Source organism: Mauremys mutica, chromosome 4, assembly GCF_020497125.1.
Source record: "Mauremys mutica isolate MM-2020 ecotype Southern chromosome 4, ASM2049712v1, whole genome shotgun sequence".
Taxonomy (NCBI): Eukaryota; Metazoa; Chordata; order Testudines; family Geoemydidae; genus Mauremys; species Mauremys mutica.
Window position 1 is genome coordinate 82383566 of NC_059075.1, and position 19112 is coordinate 82402677.

At 42.4% G+C, this 19112-nt stretch overlaps 1 protein-coding gene across 1 annotated transcript in view; it reads left to right on the plus strand.

Annotated features, from left to right (window-relative positions):
• Positions 1 to 19112, plus strand: part of SHANK2 (SH3 and multiple ankyrin repeat domains 2) — a 700055-nt gene that overhangs the window by 224825 nt on the left and 456118 nt on the right. Inside the window, exon 12 of the mRNA XM_045014265.1 lies at positions 1553 to 1619. Within this exon, the coding sequence (XP_044870200.1) occupies positions 1553 to 1619 (67 nt within the window). The remainder of the gene's footprint in view (positions 1 to 1552; positions 1620 to 19112) is intronic.

Sequence of the window (19112 nt, forward strand, 5' to 3'; positions counted from 1 at the left end):
TCTTTTCTCTACAACCAATACATGTGGCAGTTTTTACTACTCATAAGAAAGATGTTCACTACCTCCCATTGTTCCCAATAGGAGAGAAGCCAGGCGGCTGTCTGGAAAAAGGGTGGTTCTCACTGACGTAAAGAGGCAATGAGAACCCTGAAAGGTGAAAAAATATTGTGGGCAAGAGTGGGAAAAAGGAAAAGGGTTACAAGAGTGTGAGTGAGTACCCCTGCACATAGACAATAGAGATACTCGCATTATTTAGTCAGTGCACTCAGGGGACTCAGGTTAAGGGTCTGTTTTAATTACAATATAGACATTTGGGCTTAGGCTGGAGCCCTGGCTCTAGGGCTCTTTGAACTGGTAGAGTCCCAGAACTTTTGCAACACAGTTAAACAGACCCTTAGCCCAAACCCCTCGAGCCTGAGTCAGTGTCTTAAATTTCTGGGTTCAGAGTCTCCACAGAAAAAAGCAGGGGTGCTGCATGTGATACTCATCTGGAATAACTGGAACTGGCACTAGATACGAAAGGGTCCCTATCCATTTACCATCCTCGTAAGCCCCCTCAGAAGGTTTTTTTAAATATGTAAAGTGAATATGGTTTAATGAGATGGTTTATTGTTGTTATTAAAATTATTTATTATTTGTAGTACAATAGAGCCTAGGGGTGCTAGTCATGGTCCATCACCACATTATGCTAGGCACTGTACAAAGAGAAAACGAAAAAGATGTCCTTGCCCTGAAGAGATTACAATCTAAATAGATAAGACAGATACATGGTGGGGGAAGGGGTTATAACACGCAAACAGAGACACAAATGTGATGATGGAAAATGTCATGTTAGTTCCATGATGTTTTATTTATTTTTGTTTTTTTGGGTGTGTTTAATAAAAGGGATCAGCTAAAGGGAAGGGAGAGAGGACATTGAAGGGAAGGTGGTGTGTGGGACAGGGAAGTGGGGAAGAGGAATGATGCTGAGATGAAGAGACTGTGAGGCACAGGGAGATGGAGACAGTGGAGCAAACAGCCAATCAGCACAGGGCAGAGAAAGTCCAGTCAAAACTGGAGAAAGTTCTTCAAAGGACGAAAGGTTCTTGCTTTGGCTTCTTCTGCTCCTATTGGCTGCAGTGACTGTCTAGCTCCTCTTTGCAGCTTTCTCCCAAGCCCAAGTAGAAGGAGAGGGGAGACATCACCGGGGTCCTAGTACCCCCATAATGATGGGTCTCCCCTTCACAGTTCTGGGTTGAAAGGGGTGGCCCTGTCTGGGCTCCATTTTTATCTCTGCTCCCATTGCAGAAGACCCTGCTTTGTATGTGTCTATGATACAAGATTCCTGTTTCTTTGTATTATGTTTCAGCAAATTAACATAAATTTAATAATATGTGCATGGAGGAGAGAGGGTCAAAGATGCAAAGTAAATGCACTTTATCCCATTTTGTTACATGGAACAATAAATTTATGTTTTGTGTACCAATATCTGTCTCTGTATAATGTAACATGTATATTTGTCAGTGTATGACTCTGAGCACATATTAATTTGAGCTATTTTACAATCTTTTAGGTGGCCATAATAGCAGGAAATTTTGAGCTGGCTGAATATATCAAAAATCACAAGGAAACAGATATTGGTAAGTAAAATATTTACAAACTAGTGACAATGAAAAGCTTTACGAAATGTTGATTGGAATCTTTAAATCCAGATTAAAATCCTATAAAGAACAGTTAAATCTGGTTTTATGTGAAATATAATCAGAAGGCTGAAAGTGCGGTCGATACGGAGAAATATTCTAAGTTTATCTTCCATTTTCTAAAATGTGAAGAAATAGGAAAAAAGGCCAAATTGTTTTTCAGAGAGTCTTTATTTTAGAAAATTGGATATAAGTATCACTACTGGATGATATATGTGTTCTGAGTAGGTGTTATCAGTTTTGGACAGATAAACACAAACACACACACACACACACACACAAGCCAGAAAGGGCCAGATTCTCCCCTTCAGCAAGGCTGCTGTGCACTGTGTCACCAGTGCAAAGCAGTGCTAAAGCTGGTGTAGCTGATCACAGGAGGATCACCTCAACACAGAGATCCTCCACTGGTTAGGACCTGCATGGCACTTCCTGCCATATGCCATGCCCCCTAATTGCAGCAAGTAGAGGGTGGTTGAGAGGAAAGGAGGATGTCTGAAGTAATCCCCTGTGACAGCCCCTGGGGCACACATACTTTACAACAGCGGATTTCAAACGTTTTTTCTGAGGACCTAGTAGAAGAAAATTGTTGATGCCTGTGATCCAACGGAGCTGGGGATGAGGGGTTTTGGGTGTGGGAGGGGCTCAGGGCTAGGGCAGAGGGTTGGGGTGAGGGCTGCAGGGCGGGGCTGGGAATGAGGGGTTCAGGATGTGGGAGGGGGCTGTGGGATGGGTCAAGGGGTTGGAGTGCAGGAGGGGCTGTGGGCTGGAGGTGCAGGCTCTGGGGTGGGGCCAGAGATGAGAGGTTTGGAGTGTAGGAGGGGCTCCAGGTTTGAGGGGGGGTGGAGCAGGGGGTTGGGGTGCAGGAGGTGGTCAGGGCTCTGGGCTGTGGGGTGCAGGCTCTGGGGTGGGGCCAGAGATGAGGGGTTTGGGGTTGGAGATGAGGGGTTTGGGGTGCAGGAAGGGATTTCGGGTTGGGGGGCTCAGGGCTGGGGTGGGGGATTGGGGCGTATAGTTGGGTGCGGACTTACCTCTGGTGGCTCCCGGACAGTGGCGTAGCCGAGGTGCCAGAGGTAGGCTTCCTGCCTGTCATGGCACTGCGGACTGTGCTGCTCTGGAAGCAGCCAGCAGCAGGTCCGACTTCTACGCAGAGGTGCGCAAGCGGCTTGACGCGGCTCTCGCCCACAGGCACCGCCCTCCCCTGGCTGGGCTGGGGGTGCAGGCTCTGGGGTGGGGCTGGGCATGAAGGGTTTGTGGGGGACTCATAGCTGGGGCAGAGGATTGGGGCACAGATTTACCTCCGGCAGCTCCCGGTCAGTGGCACAGCTGGGGTGCAGAGGCAGACTTCCCACCTGTCCTGGCACTGTGGACCGCGGTACACCTGAAGTGGCCAGCATCAGGTCCAGCTCCTAGGTAGAGGCGCGTAAGTGGCTCTGCATTGCTCTCGCCCACAGGCACTGCCCCTTCTCCCAGCTCCCATTGGCCAGGAACCAACCAATGAGAGTGCGGAGCCGGTGCTTGGGGTGCCCCCTGCCTAGAATCCAGACCCACTGCTGGCCACTTCTGGGGTGCAGCGCGGTGTCGGAACAGGTAGGCGCTAGCTTAGCTGGGCAGCACTGCCGACGGGACTTTTAACATCCCGGTCGGCGGTGCTTACCAGAGCAACCTAGTGCCTTACATGTCGCGACCCAGTAGTGGGTCACAACCCGAACTTTGAAAAATGCTGCTTTAGAACAGCCTTGAAGCTGCTTGAAGAGATTGACTACATATAAAATGGCATGGGTTTAATTTAAAATGGGATTTTAAGCTTACTTAGATTGATTGATTCAAAGGACTGTTTGGAGACTCTTATTTCGGTTTACACCAGGTTTATTTCAGTTTAGTTCATTAGTTAGAAACAGGTTCAAGCTAAACCAAAAAAGCCATACATACTGAAATAAGTGTGTCCACACAATCATTTGCACTGGTTTAACTAACTAGTGCAAGACTGTGTGTTGACAAAGCCTCAGTTATGCTGGGGCACTGGCACAGCTCATATCCCGTCCAGGATTGCAGGAATACAAATGTGGATTAAAGCCATCTTTACAACCCCCTTTCTGAGTGGCTCTCTGTGCTCATTGCTTGCAGTTGAAAACTAGATCAGATATCATGAGTTTTAATCTGATGTGATATTCTTTGTTTATTTTTTCCAAGATGTGTGGTTATTGGACAGAACTGAAGAGACTTGCGTAAAACTTAAGCCTTCTAGGTAGCCCTGTACTTAACATGGTGGTGCACTGAAAACAGCTCCCTTCAGTTAGTTTATTTTTCTTCTTTCTGCATTTACAACCAGTGCTGGTTTGAAAAAGTCAAGCTGATGAGGTCAAGCAGTTGCTGAAAATGAACCAATCGCCTATCCCTAATGAGCATGTTATCTTGTTACCCTGTGCTTACAAATGATTTTTGATGGTTCTAAGACTTTGTAAAGATGTTAAAATGAAAGCAGTCAATAGGGCTAATTCAAATGTTCCAATTTATTCCTGCAGTGTTGCTTTTTAATATTGTGGTTTTGTCCAATTCTTCTGTACACTAAGAAATATTACATTTTTCTGCACATAGTTTATTCTCTTTTTTAAAAAATTGTACACAGTACAAGAAAGAAATCAAGAAAAAGCAGAGTATAAATTATTAATGACAAGGCAAAGGCCCCATTACTGAAAAGGGATCCACCTACATGCAGCCCATGACTCCACTGCTGCAATGTCCTCAATATGTGATTAATGCTCAGCTCCACAATATTTTCTTATCAAGCATGGACAGTGTTGTTTCCCAGTTGTCTCAGTATATGACGGAAAATGGAATGTAGCTGAAAAGTAGCTGCATGAGACTCAATCCAGGGAAAGAAGGACCACCTTGTGGCTTTAGGCACTTGAGCAGGATTCAGGAGATCTGAGTTTAATTTCTGGCTGTTGCACAGACTTTCTTTGTGACACTAGGAAAGTCACTCTTAATCTCTCTCGATGCCTTTGTTCCTCTTCTGTAAAATGGAGATAGTGATGATTCATTTCCACACATGGGTGTTGTGAAGATAAATTCATCAATGCTTGTGAGACTTCTTGGTATTAAGTGCTGGCTGTAGATGGATAGGTATGATGGTAGTGGCTTTGATAAAGAGTAAGCCACTATGGATGTGGAAGCCCTCTACACTAACATTCCACACGAAGATGGACTACAAGCCATCAGGAACAGTATCCCCGATAATATCACGGCTAACCTGGTGGCTGAACTTTGTAACTTTGTCCTCACCCACAACTATTTCACATTTGGGGACAATATATATCTTCAAGTCAGTGGCACTGCTATGGGTACCCTCATGGCCCCTCAGTATGCCAACATCTTTATGGCTGACTTAGAACAACGCTTCCTTAACTCTCGTTCCCTAACACCCCTACTCTACTTGCGCTACATTGATGACATCTTCATCATCTGGACTCATGGAAAAGAAGCCCTCGAGGAATTCCACCGAGATTTTAACAATTTCCATCCCACCATCAACCTCAGCCTAGACCAATCCACACAAGCGGTCCATTTCCTAGACACTACTGTGCTAATAAACGATGGTCACATACATACCACGCAAAAGAATAAATGGACACAAATCTGACATCAGGAATCATAACATTCAAAAACCAGTGGGAGAACACTTCAACCTTTATAACCACTCAGTGACAGACTTGAAGGTGGCAATTTTGCAACAAAAAAACTTCAAAAACAGACTCCAAAGAGAGACTGCTGAACTTGAATTAATATGCAAACTAGATACCATTAACTGTGGTCTAAATAAAGACTGGGAATGGTTGGGTCATTACACCAATTGAATCTATTTCCCTATGTTAAGTTCTCCTCACACCTTCTATGGGCCATCTTAATTATCACTTCAAAAAGTTTTTTTTTTTCCTCCTGCTAACGATAGCTCATCTCAATTGATTAGACTCTGCCTGTTGGTATGCATACTTCCACCTTTTCATGTTCTCTGTATGTATAAATATCTCCTGTCTGTGTGTTCCATTCTATGCATCCGAAGAAGTGAGCTTTAGCTCACGAAAGCTCATGCTACAATAAATTTGTTAGTCTTTAAGGTGCCACAAGTACTCCTGTTTTTTTTGCGGATACAGACTAACACGGCTGCTACTCTGAAACCTGTCATTACTTGTTTGAATTTCTTCACATTAAGTTTGATTTAACAGAGGTACTTTTCCTTTAACATTTTTAACATTACTTTTTAATAGTGAAGTCACAACAATGTATATTTCTGGAATAGTTCCACAGTATGGACAAAGCAGGAAACTGAGTGAAAAAACTGAAATAAAGAATGAGAATGGAGCTTCTGTGAAGCTGAACATATAGACCAATGCTGGTGTTTAAACTTCACCAACTTGGCCTTGGTTTATACTGGGTGTATTATTATCCATTGTCTTCATCTATCTTTTGGCTGAGGTCAGACATATTTCCATATAAGTAATGCTCCTTTTTAAAGTCAGGAGGCTTCATGATGGAAAAAATGACCATCAGACAGCTGAGGAGTGGTTGAAAGAATAAGTTTCAATCCAACGTCCTGATGAAGATAAGAGGGGTGATTCAGATTAGAAGGTCTTTTGAGGAAGTTTATTATCTGACATCTCTAGAAAAATGTCCTCTGTTTTAGAAAAGTTCCTGAAATTGAGCAAGGTTATTAAAACACATTTTATACCTATTTAACAATAACTCTTCATTAAGGTGGATGTCTATCCTCCAAACTTGGGAAACATTTAGGAATCTAAGCAACCTTGCCGTGTGTGTCCCTTGGACATGGAGGATTCATGGAGGATAGGTCCATCAATGGCTATTAGCCAGGATGGGCAGGGATGGTGTCCCTACCCTTTGTTTGCCAGAAGCTGGGAATGGGCAATGGGGTGGATCATTTGATGATTATCTGTTCTGTTCATTCTCTCTGAAGCATCTGGCATTGGCTACTGTCAGAAGACAGGACACTGGGCTAGATGGACCATTGGTCTGACCCAGTGTGGCCGTTCTTATGTTATGTTCTTGCCCAGTGGAAGATTTTTGAATGGTTGGAGGATATGGAGTTCAGTGGTTATAGGAAGCAGACAAAAGTAGTAAACCTACCAACACAACCCAATTATTACCAATCTCGTGCATTTTTGTTTTGCTGTTTTAAAAAAAAAAAAAAGGAAAGGAACTTTTAATGTGGAATGAGCCTTTAATTTTAAAGCCTGTGGAAAATGTATTTGCATTATCTTAAGATGACAAAACAAAACAGAGAAACAACAAATCATGTCTGCTTATAGGAAGAAAGGGACTTCAGTATTTATGCATACAGGATTTAAACTTCATGTATTTCAGAACTTTTCTCTGCAGGTGGCAAGTGAGAGATGGAAATTGAACATGGGCTGCATGGAATATATGACAGGATTCTCCAACTACACAACAGGAACTTGAACAAATGCCAGCCTTTATTTTTTTGAAGAATAAAGCCAGCAATCTTCTAACTTTTGGCAGTCTTGGTAGACTCTGTGTGGCTATTGATACTTCCTTAAGTCAAAACATAATAGGCATCTAGCTAATGCAAATGGCAATCAAGATTTGTCTAAAAAAGTCCACCCTTCTCTTTCGCAGGTGTGCCATCTTAGGGATGGTCTATTTTAATTATTTACTCATTACAGGAAATGGCAGATTGGATCTAATTTCAATAACTTCATGAGCAGGTTTTCTTTTATCCTGACAGAAACAAGTTTTTGGATTTCTACAACTGAGGCATTTCAAATGTGCATAATTATTAATCGCTTGTGATCTGTAATCTTTGGAGAAGGACCCAGTCAAGGATGTTTTTACATTTACTAATTAATGTTCCTCTTAGACCATTTTCCTGCCCCAGACTATTGCAATAGGAATTGGAAAACACATGTACATTCCACACAGAAGTCATTATGTGGTAGTCTTGTACTTTATCAGTAATAGCTACAGGGCTGTGTCAGGTAATGCTGCCAAACCTGCAGTCATGGAGACCTATCACCCGTAGTGTGATGTTTACCATTCATGGTCCTGTACAACATGTTGTAAAGAATGAGCTGCTTTGTTCAGTAGCAGTGATTATAACTTGAGTCCACTAGGAAGTCAGGATATTGCTGCTTTTATAGTAGTATGAGTTGGCACACATTGCAGATCTCTCCTCCTATGAAAAAGGAAATCTCAGTCCACTATTCTCCTAATGTCCTACATAAGCAAACACAAACACCTTACTTCTGGGTACATCACCTGTTCCCGTATCCTATTCCCTTCCCACCACCTAACATTTCATAGACTTTTAGAGTGGGGTAGGGTAGGAAGTCACACACCAAACCATTGACCTTTCAATCGAGACGGAGAGACCAATTAATGGCTTTGCAAAGGGCTCTTCATGGATCTGGACCAGCCCCAACGAGCAATGCTAAGAAAATGCCTCTTGTTACTGATGGAGTTTATAGGCATTTTCCAATCCAGTAGAAAATGACTAATATGAAGCTGGATTGCATTTTCTCTTTTCCTACAAAGATGGCATCAGCTTTCATTCTGTGGGTCCAGCACTACAACCCTTACTCAAGCAAAATTCCATTTCATTTCCAGGGCAGTTTGGCTTAAGTGAAGGTTGCAATATCAGACCCTCTACTTAGAGCTATTATTGGTAATCCAGGGATGAGAAGGAGTCAGAAGGCCAAATTCTGCCTCAGTTTCCATGTTGTGTGTATATGTTGTGTGAAAACAGTGATGTCCCTACATGTGACAAGTTTGAATTCCATGGAGCCTGTCATAAATATAAAGGGAAGGGTAACAACATTTATGTATGCAAGTAACATAAAATCCCTCCTGGCCAGAGGTACAGAATCACTTACCTGTAAGGTGGTTAATCAGTTCAATTAACCTAGTTGGCACCTGATCAGAAGGACCAATGGAGAAAGAAGATGCTTTCAAATCTGTGTGTGGGGGGGAGATTTTGTTTGTGCTCTTTTTGTTGATTCCCTCTCGGGACAAAGAGAGAGACCAAGCAGGTAAACCAGCTACTAAAAGATCCTAAAATGATACATCTAAAATTACAGAAATTGTAAGTAATAGCGAGGAAATACGTTAGATTATCTTTTTTTTTAGCTTGTGAATTTTCCCTGTGCTAAGAGGGAGGTCTATTCCTGTTTTTGTAACTTTGAAGTTGAGCCTAGAGGGGAATCCTCTGTGTTTTAAATCTTTTTATTACCCTGTAAAGTTACCTCCATTCTGATTTTGCAGGTGTGAGTCTTTTACTTTTTCCTTTATAAGAAAGTTTTTCTTTTAAGAACTGGATTGATTTTTAGTGTCCTAAAAACCCAACGGTTTGGTTTGTGCTCACTTTGTTAACCTATCAGTTAGTATATTATTCTCAAGCCTCCCAGCAAAGGGGATGAAGGGGCTGGGGGGCATATTCTGGGAAAATAGGAACTCCAAGTGGTCCTTGGACAAGGAAAAGGTTTGTGCCTTGGCGAAGTTTTTAACCTAAACTGGTAGAAATAAGTTTAGGGGGGTCTTTCATGTGGGTCCTCACATCTGTTCCCCAGAGTTCAGAATGGGGAGGGAACCCTGACAGAGCCCTTTTGCAGAGCCCCTAGAGCTTCTCGTAGCTATGCCATCCTATTAAAACATCTGAACAGTTGTGTGGACTCATTCACCCGTGCCTTTGCTGCTCAGATCATTAGATTTTTCTTTTGCTTAATGGAGATACCTTGCTGGTTTTCCTTCCACCTATTGTCAATTAAGCTTAAGTAACTCTGCATTCCCATTAGTATATTCTGTAACTTGATGACTTTTCTGTGGCAGTAACCAACAGGAGAACAATTATCTACCACATCACAAACTGCTATATATTTCTTAGGTTGGACACTACCAGTTTTCAAACACAAAAAAAGACTCTTGAAAATAACTCGTGTATCATAAGAAACTCACTGGTATTAAAAAGGGATGTTCAGAGCAGTCTTACTTCTAACAAGAGTGGGTGCCATTTTGGAAAACCTAATCCTGTGTAAGAGATAAAGAATTCAGAGGGGAGGGGGAAAAGGTTAACACTGAGGGATTAAAAGTAAATTTTCATATCGTATTTCTTGTTAAACAAGGTTCTAAACAGCAGAGAATCTTTTTTTTTACAGATATCCAAAAGATAAATAAAAATTCTTATGTCAATTATTCTTCTGAAGTAACTGTGTTTGAAACAAGTTAAAAGTATTTTTGTAAGGCAAGAAAAGTTGTTGTTACTGTGAGGCAAAAGCCTCATAACACTCAGTACATCACTCAATTTACTTTAATCCAAGATGCTCCCTAATGAGCTTTTCCAGGGATGATAAACATATTAAAACACCTTATTTGAATGATTACATATTTTGAAACTCTTTGGAATCCAGAAATATCTTGCAGCTCTGTGCTCATACAATTCAATTAATTTCTCTATTTTGAAAGAGACATCACATCTGTTGTACAATATACTATCTTCATGAACTGCACAGCAGATTTGCACCCGTTTTCATTCTTCCTTTAATTAGTTGTACTGTCTTATTTTATTTATTCATTTATTTATTTATTTTTCCAAGCTAAGGGAAAGTAATGGATTAAAAGATGTGATGAATAGAAAAGTTAATCCCTGATTGTTTTCATCCAGCCTACAGCTGTCTGCAAGTAAATGAGCACAGGAGGTTTAGAAAGCATTTGCTATACAGCATTTACTATGGCTTCTATAGGATGGAGATACAAAAAAACAACAATAATATATATAGAAGTCCTGAAGCTCTCATTAGATACAGTTATGCAGATATTAAATATGTTGCAAGCTGATAATCCTTTGACTCGGATAACCTATTTTTAAATCTCTCTCTTTTTTTGCCTTGGCTCTTTGTGATGAGATGAATTATCAGATGGATTAAATGACATGGGTTGTTCTTCTTCAAGTGAACAAGGTTTGTTTATACCATACATCTTGTCCTCCAGCAGGTCTGATGATAGAAGCAAGAGGGTTTTTGTGTGTGTGTGTGTGTGTGTGTGTGTGTGGTTTTTTTTTAAATATGAAACACATTGAGCTGGTGTGTGAGTTTTTGGTAGTTGATTAGCAGACTAACTAATACTTGGATACTGTTGCTAGGCTTCAAGTCTGAGTTCCTGTATTCCTCTATAATTATGCAGAGATGTGAATGTGTGATGGTTTGTGGGTTTTTCAAGCAGATTTTTTTTGTAATTTAATAATTTTTGTGAATGCCAAAAGTCTGCTAATATATTAAGCCTATTCTTTAAAATATATATATTTAGTATAGGACAATTTCTTTAGAATTAAAAAAAACAACAACACTTGTCATCCCTAAGAAAAATAATTTGTTTTTATTAGCATTGTGGCAGTAAATACATTGTTTAAGATGAAACATGCATTTTGTTGTTAAATAAACAGAATAACTGTTTTTAAATAGCAATGATATGTTTTTTCAAGATAAACTTGCTTTTCTAACCTATTTTCTTTAATGAGATGAGAGTAATTGAGGTCAATATTGTTGGCTCTTCAGTTGCAAATATTTAAATTAAATACTATCAGGTCCAATACATATTCTGTTTATTTTTAACAGACATTTAGCAGTTTAATTTTTACAGATCAGATTCCTGCAGCATATTGTCTAAGCCAGTTATAAAAAAACACATTTAAACCAATAAAAGCATAAAAACAAAAGGTATAGTGTATCAAAAGGCATAAAAATCATGTTATTTAATAGAACCAGGAGGGATGCAAGTGTGTGATAAATGCCAAATGAACATGGCTATCAGATTAATCTTAACCTGTTTCATATGCCACATGGTATTTTCTCATGGAAAAGCACAATGTTATTAAAATAAATATAAAGGCAGCGACATTGAGATCTTTATCATTCACCATTTAAAATATATGCTACATATTGTACTGTAGATCCTCTTCATCTTTTGTAACCTCTTCTAGTTGTAGTCTGTTAGTCCCTACCATAAATGAATATTCATTGCTAATATCCATAAGAAAACTTCACATTAATATCTTCAAAATTTGGTTCTCATCAAAATAAGCTATTGATTAAAATAGGAAATAAATTGATTGTTGCCATCACTTATCAGTTATTATCAACTCATACCAAGGAATAGAGCAATTCATTTGACACATTTTGTCAGACTGTATATAAGTGAGCAAATTGGAAAATTGATTGTTTATCAGTTAGTGTACCTGTCTTACCTACTAGAATCAGACTTTGAATAAGATACAGTAGTTTCCTTGTCCCTTTGATCATAAGTAAAGTTTTTCTCTGTGTATGCTAGCAGGTAGACATGCACTAGATACACAATTTACATCAATTTGAAACATAAACATTATTTTCAGAAACTATATTTCTGGCTGATCTTTGTTTTAAATTTAGTTTAGTTCTTGTGCATATTAAAATATATAAAGTTGCATATTGATCAGGGCCGGCTCCAGGCACCAGCATTCCAAGCAGGTGCTTGGGGCATCAGTCCGTATGGTTTTGCTCCCAAGCAGCGCGCTGAATTGCCGCCGCAGACAGTGAGGGCAGTCCGTGTACCATTAGGGCGGCACACGTGTTTCCGCGGCAGTGGCAATTCGGCAGCAGCTTCTATGTTCAGCTGTCCGCAGCAGCGCAGCTTCTGTCTTCCGGCTGAAGACAGAAGCTGCCGCTGAATTGCTTCCACCGCGGAATGGCGTGTGCCGCCCTAAGGGCGCACAGACTGCCCCCGCCGTTGCAGTGGCAATTCGGCGCACTGCTTGGGGTGGCAAAAACAGTAGAGCCGGCCCTGATATTGATAATAGATTAATTATAGTTTAGACTTTTTTATCCTTCGAACTGATCTAATGTGAAATTGGAGTACAGTGTGTCCCAAATTACATAGTACATAATTATTGCTTATGATTTGTTAGGCTTATTCTCAAATCTAAAATGAAAGTAAGAAAGGAAATGAGAAAATATTGAGCTCTGAATAAATGCAGTAGAATTCAGAACATTATGGTCTGGTCTTGCAATCTAATCTTTTTGGCCAGACTCTTATTCCCATTGACTTCAACTGGTGCAATGATTCTCCTTCATGGACCTGATTACAGAATCATGACCTCCAGGCTCCTCTCCGTGGGGATGTAATTTTGAGTATACGCGGTTTTCGCTTTACGCGCTAACCGCGGAACGGAACTCCCGCGTAAGATAAGACTTGCCTGTACAACAAATATAAGCTACTAAATACAAAGTTATTGAATATACAAAGTTCTGTGTTGCAATTTAGTAACACATGCCGTATGAATAAAAAAATTAAGCTTAAGTATAATAAAGGAAAATATATGATTTAAGTATATATCAAGGCAACATATGAGAAGAAATTGGTAATAATCACTGAGAGACAAAAATGGAAAGCATAATAAGTCATATGTGAAACTGTTATTATTAAAGCAATAGATTAAGTTCTTGTTTCACAAAAAAATAAGGTAGGCGGGTGGGATACATTATCCTTTAAAGGTGGGAATTAAATGCTTAAAATGACTCTGCCATTGCAACTAAACAGATAATTAGAGTTAAACTATTAGAAGTTGGCCAGGCCCAGAATTTTGAAAGTAGTATTAAGCCAAGTTGAAAAACTTTTGGTGAAGATTTTAGGCTGCTCAGTAAGGGGTGAAATTCCCCCTTGTTCAAAGGATCATCACAAGGCCTCTGCATTAGTAAACTTCTATTTTTACAGCTGAAGAAGTACTTGAGTGAATTTACAGCTGAAGAAGTACTTGAATGCCTAATCCTGTGGGGCGCTGAGGACCCTAAACTCCCATTTAAATCAATGGGAGTTGAAGGCAGTTAGCACATCTCTAGAGGAGTTCAGTACCTTGCTTACTCAGGCCCTCAGAATAATGTGCCTGATCCTTCTCCGTTGAAGCTACATTGACTTAATTGTGTACAAGAAAAAACCCAAAGTTAGTAGCAGGGAAATACAGGACTAAAATAGACGTATGGCAGGATATGACTTTTCTAGATGTGAATTGTTTTCTACTGTTACATACTGTGTAATGAAAAGCTCACATGAAATGGAGAAACAAGTGTAAACACAGTTATTTTCATAGAGAAAATTTGAATTGGGCTGAGTAGCTTAAATTGAGGTGGCGTAAAAGAAGGTGGGTTTGTGTTTGTTTTACATTAATTTAGGACCTGAAATCTGTTCAAGATTATTTAAACTTGAAGTTTCCTACAACAAAACAAAGAAAAGTGTGTGGGGGATGCAGTGGAGGAAAGTTAGTGGATGGAGGGAGGTTTCACTAACTACCAGTAGGAATGCAATGGCCTTTAATGCATCTTCATAGATTATAAATCCAGGAAGGACCAGTGTGATCATTTAATCCAATCTTCTGCATAACACAGGACTTTGGAGTTCCTTGAATTAATTTCTGTTTGAACTAAAGCGGGAGTGGGCAAACTTTTTGGCCTGAGGTCCACATCTGGGAAAAGAAATTGTATGATGGGCCATGAATGCTCATAAAATTGGGGTTGGGGTGTGTGTGGGGTGACGGCTCTGGCTGGGGATGCCGGCTCTAGAGTGGGCCAGGAATGAAGAGTTCAGGGTGCGGGAGGGGGCTCCAGGCTGGGTTGGGGAAGTGAGGTGCGGGGAGAGGGGGGTTAGGCATCTGGGTGGTGGGTGCAGGCTCTGAGGTGGGGCTGGGGATGAGGAGTTTGGGGTGCAGGATGATGCTCTGGGCTGGGACCGAGGGGTTTGGAGGGCAGGAGGGGGATCAGGGCTGGGGGAGGGGGTTGGGGTGCAGGAAGGGGCGCAGATTCCGGCTGGGGGGTGAGGGCTCTGGGGTGGGGCTGGGAATGAGGTGTTTAGGATGCAGGAGGGTGCTCTAGGCTTGGATTGAGGGGTTCAGAGGGTGGGAGGGAGCTCAGGGATGGGGCAGGGGGTTGGGGTGTGGGGAGAGGCTCAGGGATGCTGGCTCCAGGCGGCACTTACCTCAAGCAGCTCCCGGAAGCAGCGGCATGTCCCTTCTCCAGCTCCTATTCAGAGGTGCGGCCAGGTGGCTCTGTGCAGCCAGGCGGCTCTGCACGCTGCCCTGTCCACAGGCACCGCCTCTGCAGCTCCCATTGGAGTGCTGGAGGGGGCCATTGGAGCACGTAGAGGCCAGAGGGGGCCATGCTGCTCCTTCCAGGAGCCATGTGAAGTGGACCCCGACCCTGCTCCCCGTCTGGTGTGGCGGAGGCGGGCCTTACGGCAGCTTCTAGGAGCCATGTGGAGTGGACCCCGACCCTGCTCCCGGCTGCAGTGCCAGAGCGGGGCAAGCCCCAGACCCCCCTCCTCAGCAGGAGCTTGAGGGCAGGCTTAAAATGGCTGGCAGGCCGAATCCAGCCCACGAGCCGTAGTTTGCCCACCCCTGAATTAAAGTATATACCGTATTGTCCCGAGTATAGGCCGCACTTTTTCCCCCTAATTTAAGTCTTTAAACTAGGGGTGCGGCCTATAAGCGGGATCTTGCCAAAAAAAACCCAATAAAAATACTTTCAATCCCAGCCGCGGCGGGGAATCAGAGCGCTCTGGGCTGCCCGCCGCGGCGGGCAGCCCGGAGCCCTCTGATTCCCGGCCGCGGCTGGGATTGAAAGCGCTAGGGGCTCCCCGCCGCGGCGGGGAGCCCAGAGCGCTCTGATTCCCCGCCGCGGCTGGGATTTAAAGCGCTCTGGGCTTCCCGCCGCGGCGGGCAGCCCAGAGCCCTCTGATTCCCCGCCGCGGCTGGGATTTAAAGGGCTCTGCGCTCCCCGCCGCGGCGGGCAGCCCAGAGCGCTCTGATTCCCCACCGCGGCTGGGATTGAACGCGCTCTGGGCTCCCCGCCGCGGCGGGCAGCCCAGAGCGCTCTGATTCCCGGCCGCGGCTGGGATTGAAAGGGCTCTGGGCTCCCCGCCGCGGCAGACAGCCCAGAGCCCTCTGAGTCCCGGCCGCGGCTGGGATTTAAAGGGCTCTGGGCTCCCCGCCGCGGCGGGCAGCCCGGAGCCCTCTGATTCCCCGCCGCGGCTGGGATTTAAAGGGCTCTGGGCTCCCCGCCGCGGCGGGCAGCCCAGAGCGCTCTGATTCCCCGCCGCGGCTGGGATTTAAAGGGCTCTGGGCTCCCCGCCGCGGCGGGCAGCCCTGAGCGCTCTGAGTCCCGGCCGCGGCTGAGATTTAAAGGGCTCTGGGCTCCCCGCCGCGGCAGACAGCCCAGAGCCCTCTGAGTCCCGGCCGCGGCTGGGATTTAAAGGGCTCTGGGCTCCCCGCCGCGGCAGACAGCCCAGAGCCCTCTGAGTCCCGGCCGCGGCTGAGATTTTCTTTAAGTTAAAAAAAGTTAAAAATTTAATTTTTTTAAAATAGCACCAAACTTTAAGGGTGCGGCTTATAATCAGGAGCGGCCTATACTCGGAACAATACGGTATTTTAGAAAAACATCCAATCTTGATTTAAAAATTTCCTGCAATGGGAAGTTGTTTATAGGTTCCAGGGCTTTAACTTCTCATTTACAATGGGAGCAAGAGGTGAGAGAAGTTGAATAAGGACACTGGAATAAAAGACAATCAGGATAAATTTCTTGATAAAGAAGCTGGAAGGAAAACGAAAGAAATTACCGAGTCAGTAAGAGAAGTAAACATAGAGTAAGACAAAAGGAAAAGGAAAAATATATTAATTCAAGTTTAGTGGGGTGAAGAATATTAAGACTGCAAAGACTTGTTCACATGCTTAAATTTATGCACTCTGAGTAATCTTACTGAACTACTTATAGGGTGTAAGGTACAGCGTATCTTTGTAGAGTCAGGATCTAGGCCTTTAATCCCTGAATTTATCAGGGACAGGCTTTGATGTACCAAGACTCTTTGTCTGGCCTTTAATATTTTTGTTACTGGAATTACTTAGTGTCCAATCCAACTCCCATTCAGGCCAATGGAAAGTTGCTTATTGTCTAATGGAATTTAGAGCAGGCCCTTAGATGGATGTGGTTTTAAAAATTGATACCATTTCATGATATGGCTGCCTTACCACATAAAATAACATATTTTGTGTCATGCAGAAAAACTAATATTTTTCTTCTAAATAAATTAGATTCAAATGGCATCTTAAGCAGTCACTTTAGTACCCTGGTTGCTATTATTATCTCTTTGCATACCAATATATTTCCTCCTTGCCCTCAGTCAGTCAGTGACTCCGCTACTCTGCCTGTCTCCTTCATTCCACTATGTTTACATTAGATCAGAAGCTTGTACCTTCATTTTTAACACCCACACATACTAATTTTTCTGTTCTACCTGGTTATTTTTTGCTGTTAAGTAGGTGAAATGCTTAACGTTAACTATACAAAGCAACCCTTCTTTTCTTCTTTATTTGGGCCAGCTACTTACAGATCCAAATTTAGTTCATATAAAAGAATATTTGTTATGGAGGAGTCCTCTCAAAAATAATATTTAATGAATAATCTCCTTTATAGAATGAACTTCCGATAGTACACGAATATTGCAATCCTATTGAAAATTGGCTTGCAAATGAATATCTATTAAAGGAATATAATTTTTGGTGCATACCATTTATTGTCACACTGTGTATGAAACACCATGAAATAGGAGCTTTTTAAATGAACAGCTGTGAAATAAATATGCCACATAATTAACGTTATTTATAGTGCCTAAAATACAAAGTAAGATAAAGTCTTGGCCCTGAAGAGCATACAGACTAAATTTTAGATGTGATACGTCAAGCGAAGGCAAACTATCCCATCCTAAAATATCACTTTGTGAACAAAGAGAGTTAGTGATCTTGACTAATTACACTGGTCTACAATTTTTGAGAAGTCGTCTGCTTCAGAGATAAAATGTGCTATTTATTATGTATTTTGATGTGCTGAATTCAAATATGACAATTAAAACAACTGATTGGCTACTGTATCTAAGTTATGTAAGTTTTTACATTTTATGTCTATGTATATTGTGTAGATAGTAGAGTTTTAATCATAAATTGTAAACCTAGGTCTTTTCATGTGTTTATGGTTGCTTTACATGATAATATTTCACCTGTCCTGTTTATGTAACACTTTAAAAATCAGCAAAAGGGTTATCTAACTAAAATTTATTATGAAACAAAAGGCAAAAAACTATTATGTACATAGTTTAGTCCTATTCAGTGTCTACTTGGCGCTTCTTGGCTTGTCTCTTGTATTCATTAAATGGAGCATCTCTTGTCACTGTCCAGCAATAGTCTGCAAGCATTGATGGGCTCCATTTGCCCTGATAGCGTTTCTCCATTGTTGCAATGTCCTAGTGAAATCGCTTGCCGTGCTCGTCACTCACTGCTCTGCAGTTCGGTGGAAAAAAATCTAGATGAGAGTGCAAAAAATGTATCTGTAGTGACATGTTGCAACCAAGGCTTTTGTATGCCTTGAGGAGGTTTTCCACCAACAACCTGTAGTTGTCTGCCTTGTTGTTTCCGAGAAAATTTATTGCCACTAACTGGAAGGCATTCCATGCTGTCTTTTCCTTGCCACGCAGTGCATGGTCAAATGCATCATCTCGAAGAAGTTCACGAATCTGAGGACCAACAAAGACACCTTCCTTTATCTTAGCTTCACTTAACCTTGGAAATTTTCCACGGAGGTACTTGAAAGCTGCTTGTGTTTTGACAATGGCCTTGACAAAGTTCTTCATCAGACCCAGCTTGATGTGTAAGGGTGGTAACAAAATCTTTCTTGATTCAACAAGTGGTGGATGCTGATCACTTTTCCTCCCAGGCTCCAATGACTGTCGGAGTGGCCAATCTTTCTTGATGTAGTGGGAATCTCTTGCACGACTATCCCATTCACAGAGAAAACAGCAGTACTTTGTGTATGCAGACCAAGCAAGAGAGCAACAACTTTCAAATCGCCACAAAGCTGCCACTGATGTTGGTCATAGTTTATGCACCTCAAAAGTGGTTTCATGTTGTCATAGGTTTCCTTCATATGGACTGCATGACCAACTGGAATTGATGGCAAAACGTTGCCATTATGCAGTAAAACAGCTTTAAGACTCGTCTTCAATGAATCTATGAACAGTCTCCACTCATCTGGATTGTGAACGATGTTGAGGGCTGCCATCACACCATCGATGTTGTTGCAGGCTACAAGATCACCTTCCATGAAGAAGAATGGGACAAGATCCTTTTGACGGTCACGGAGCATGACAAGGTCATTCAGTTCACCTTGTGTTCTGAGGTGTGGTTCAGAGGAGGAGGATGGGAGAAAATGTGGGTCCTGTGACATTGATGGTTCAGGACCAGAAGTTTCATCCTCTTCCTCTTCCTCGTCTGACTCGTGAGAATGATTCTGGTGCATCAGGAACCGGCAGTCCTTCTCCGTGGGGTACTGGGCATATAGCTGA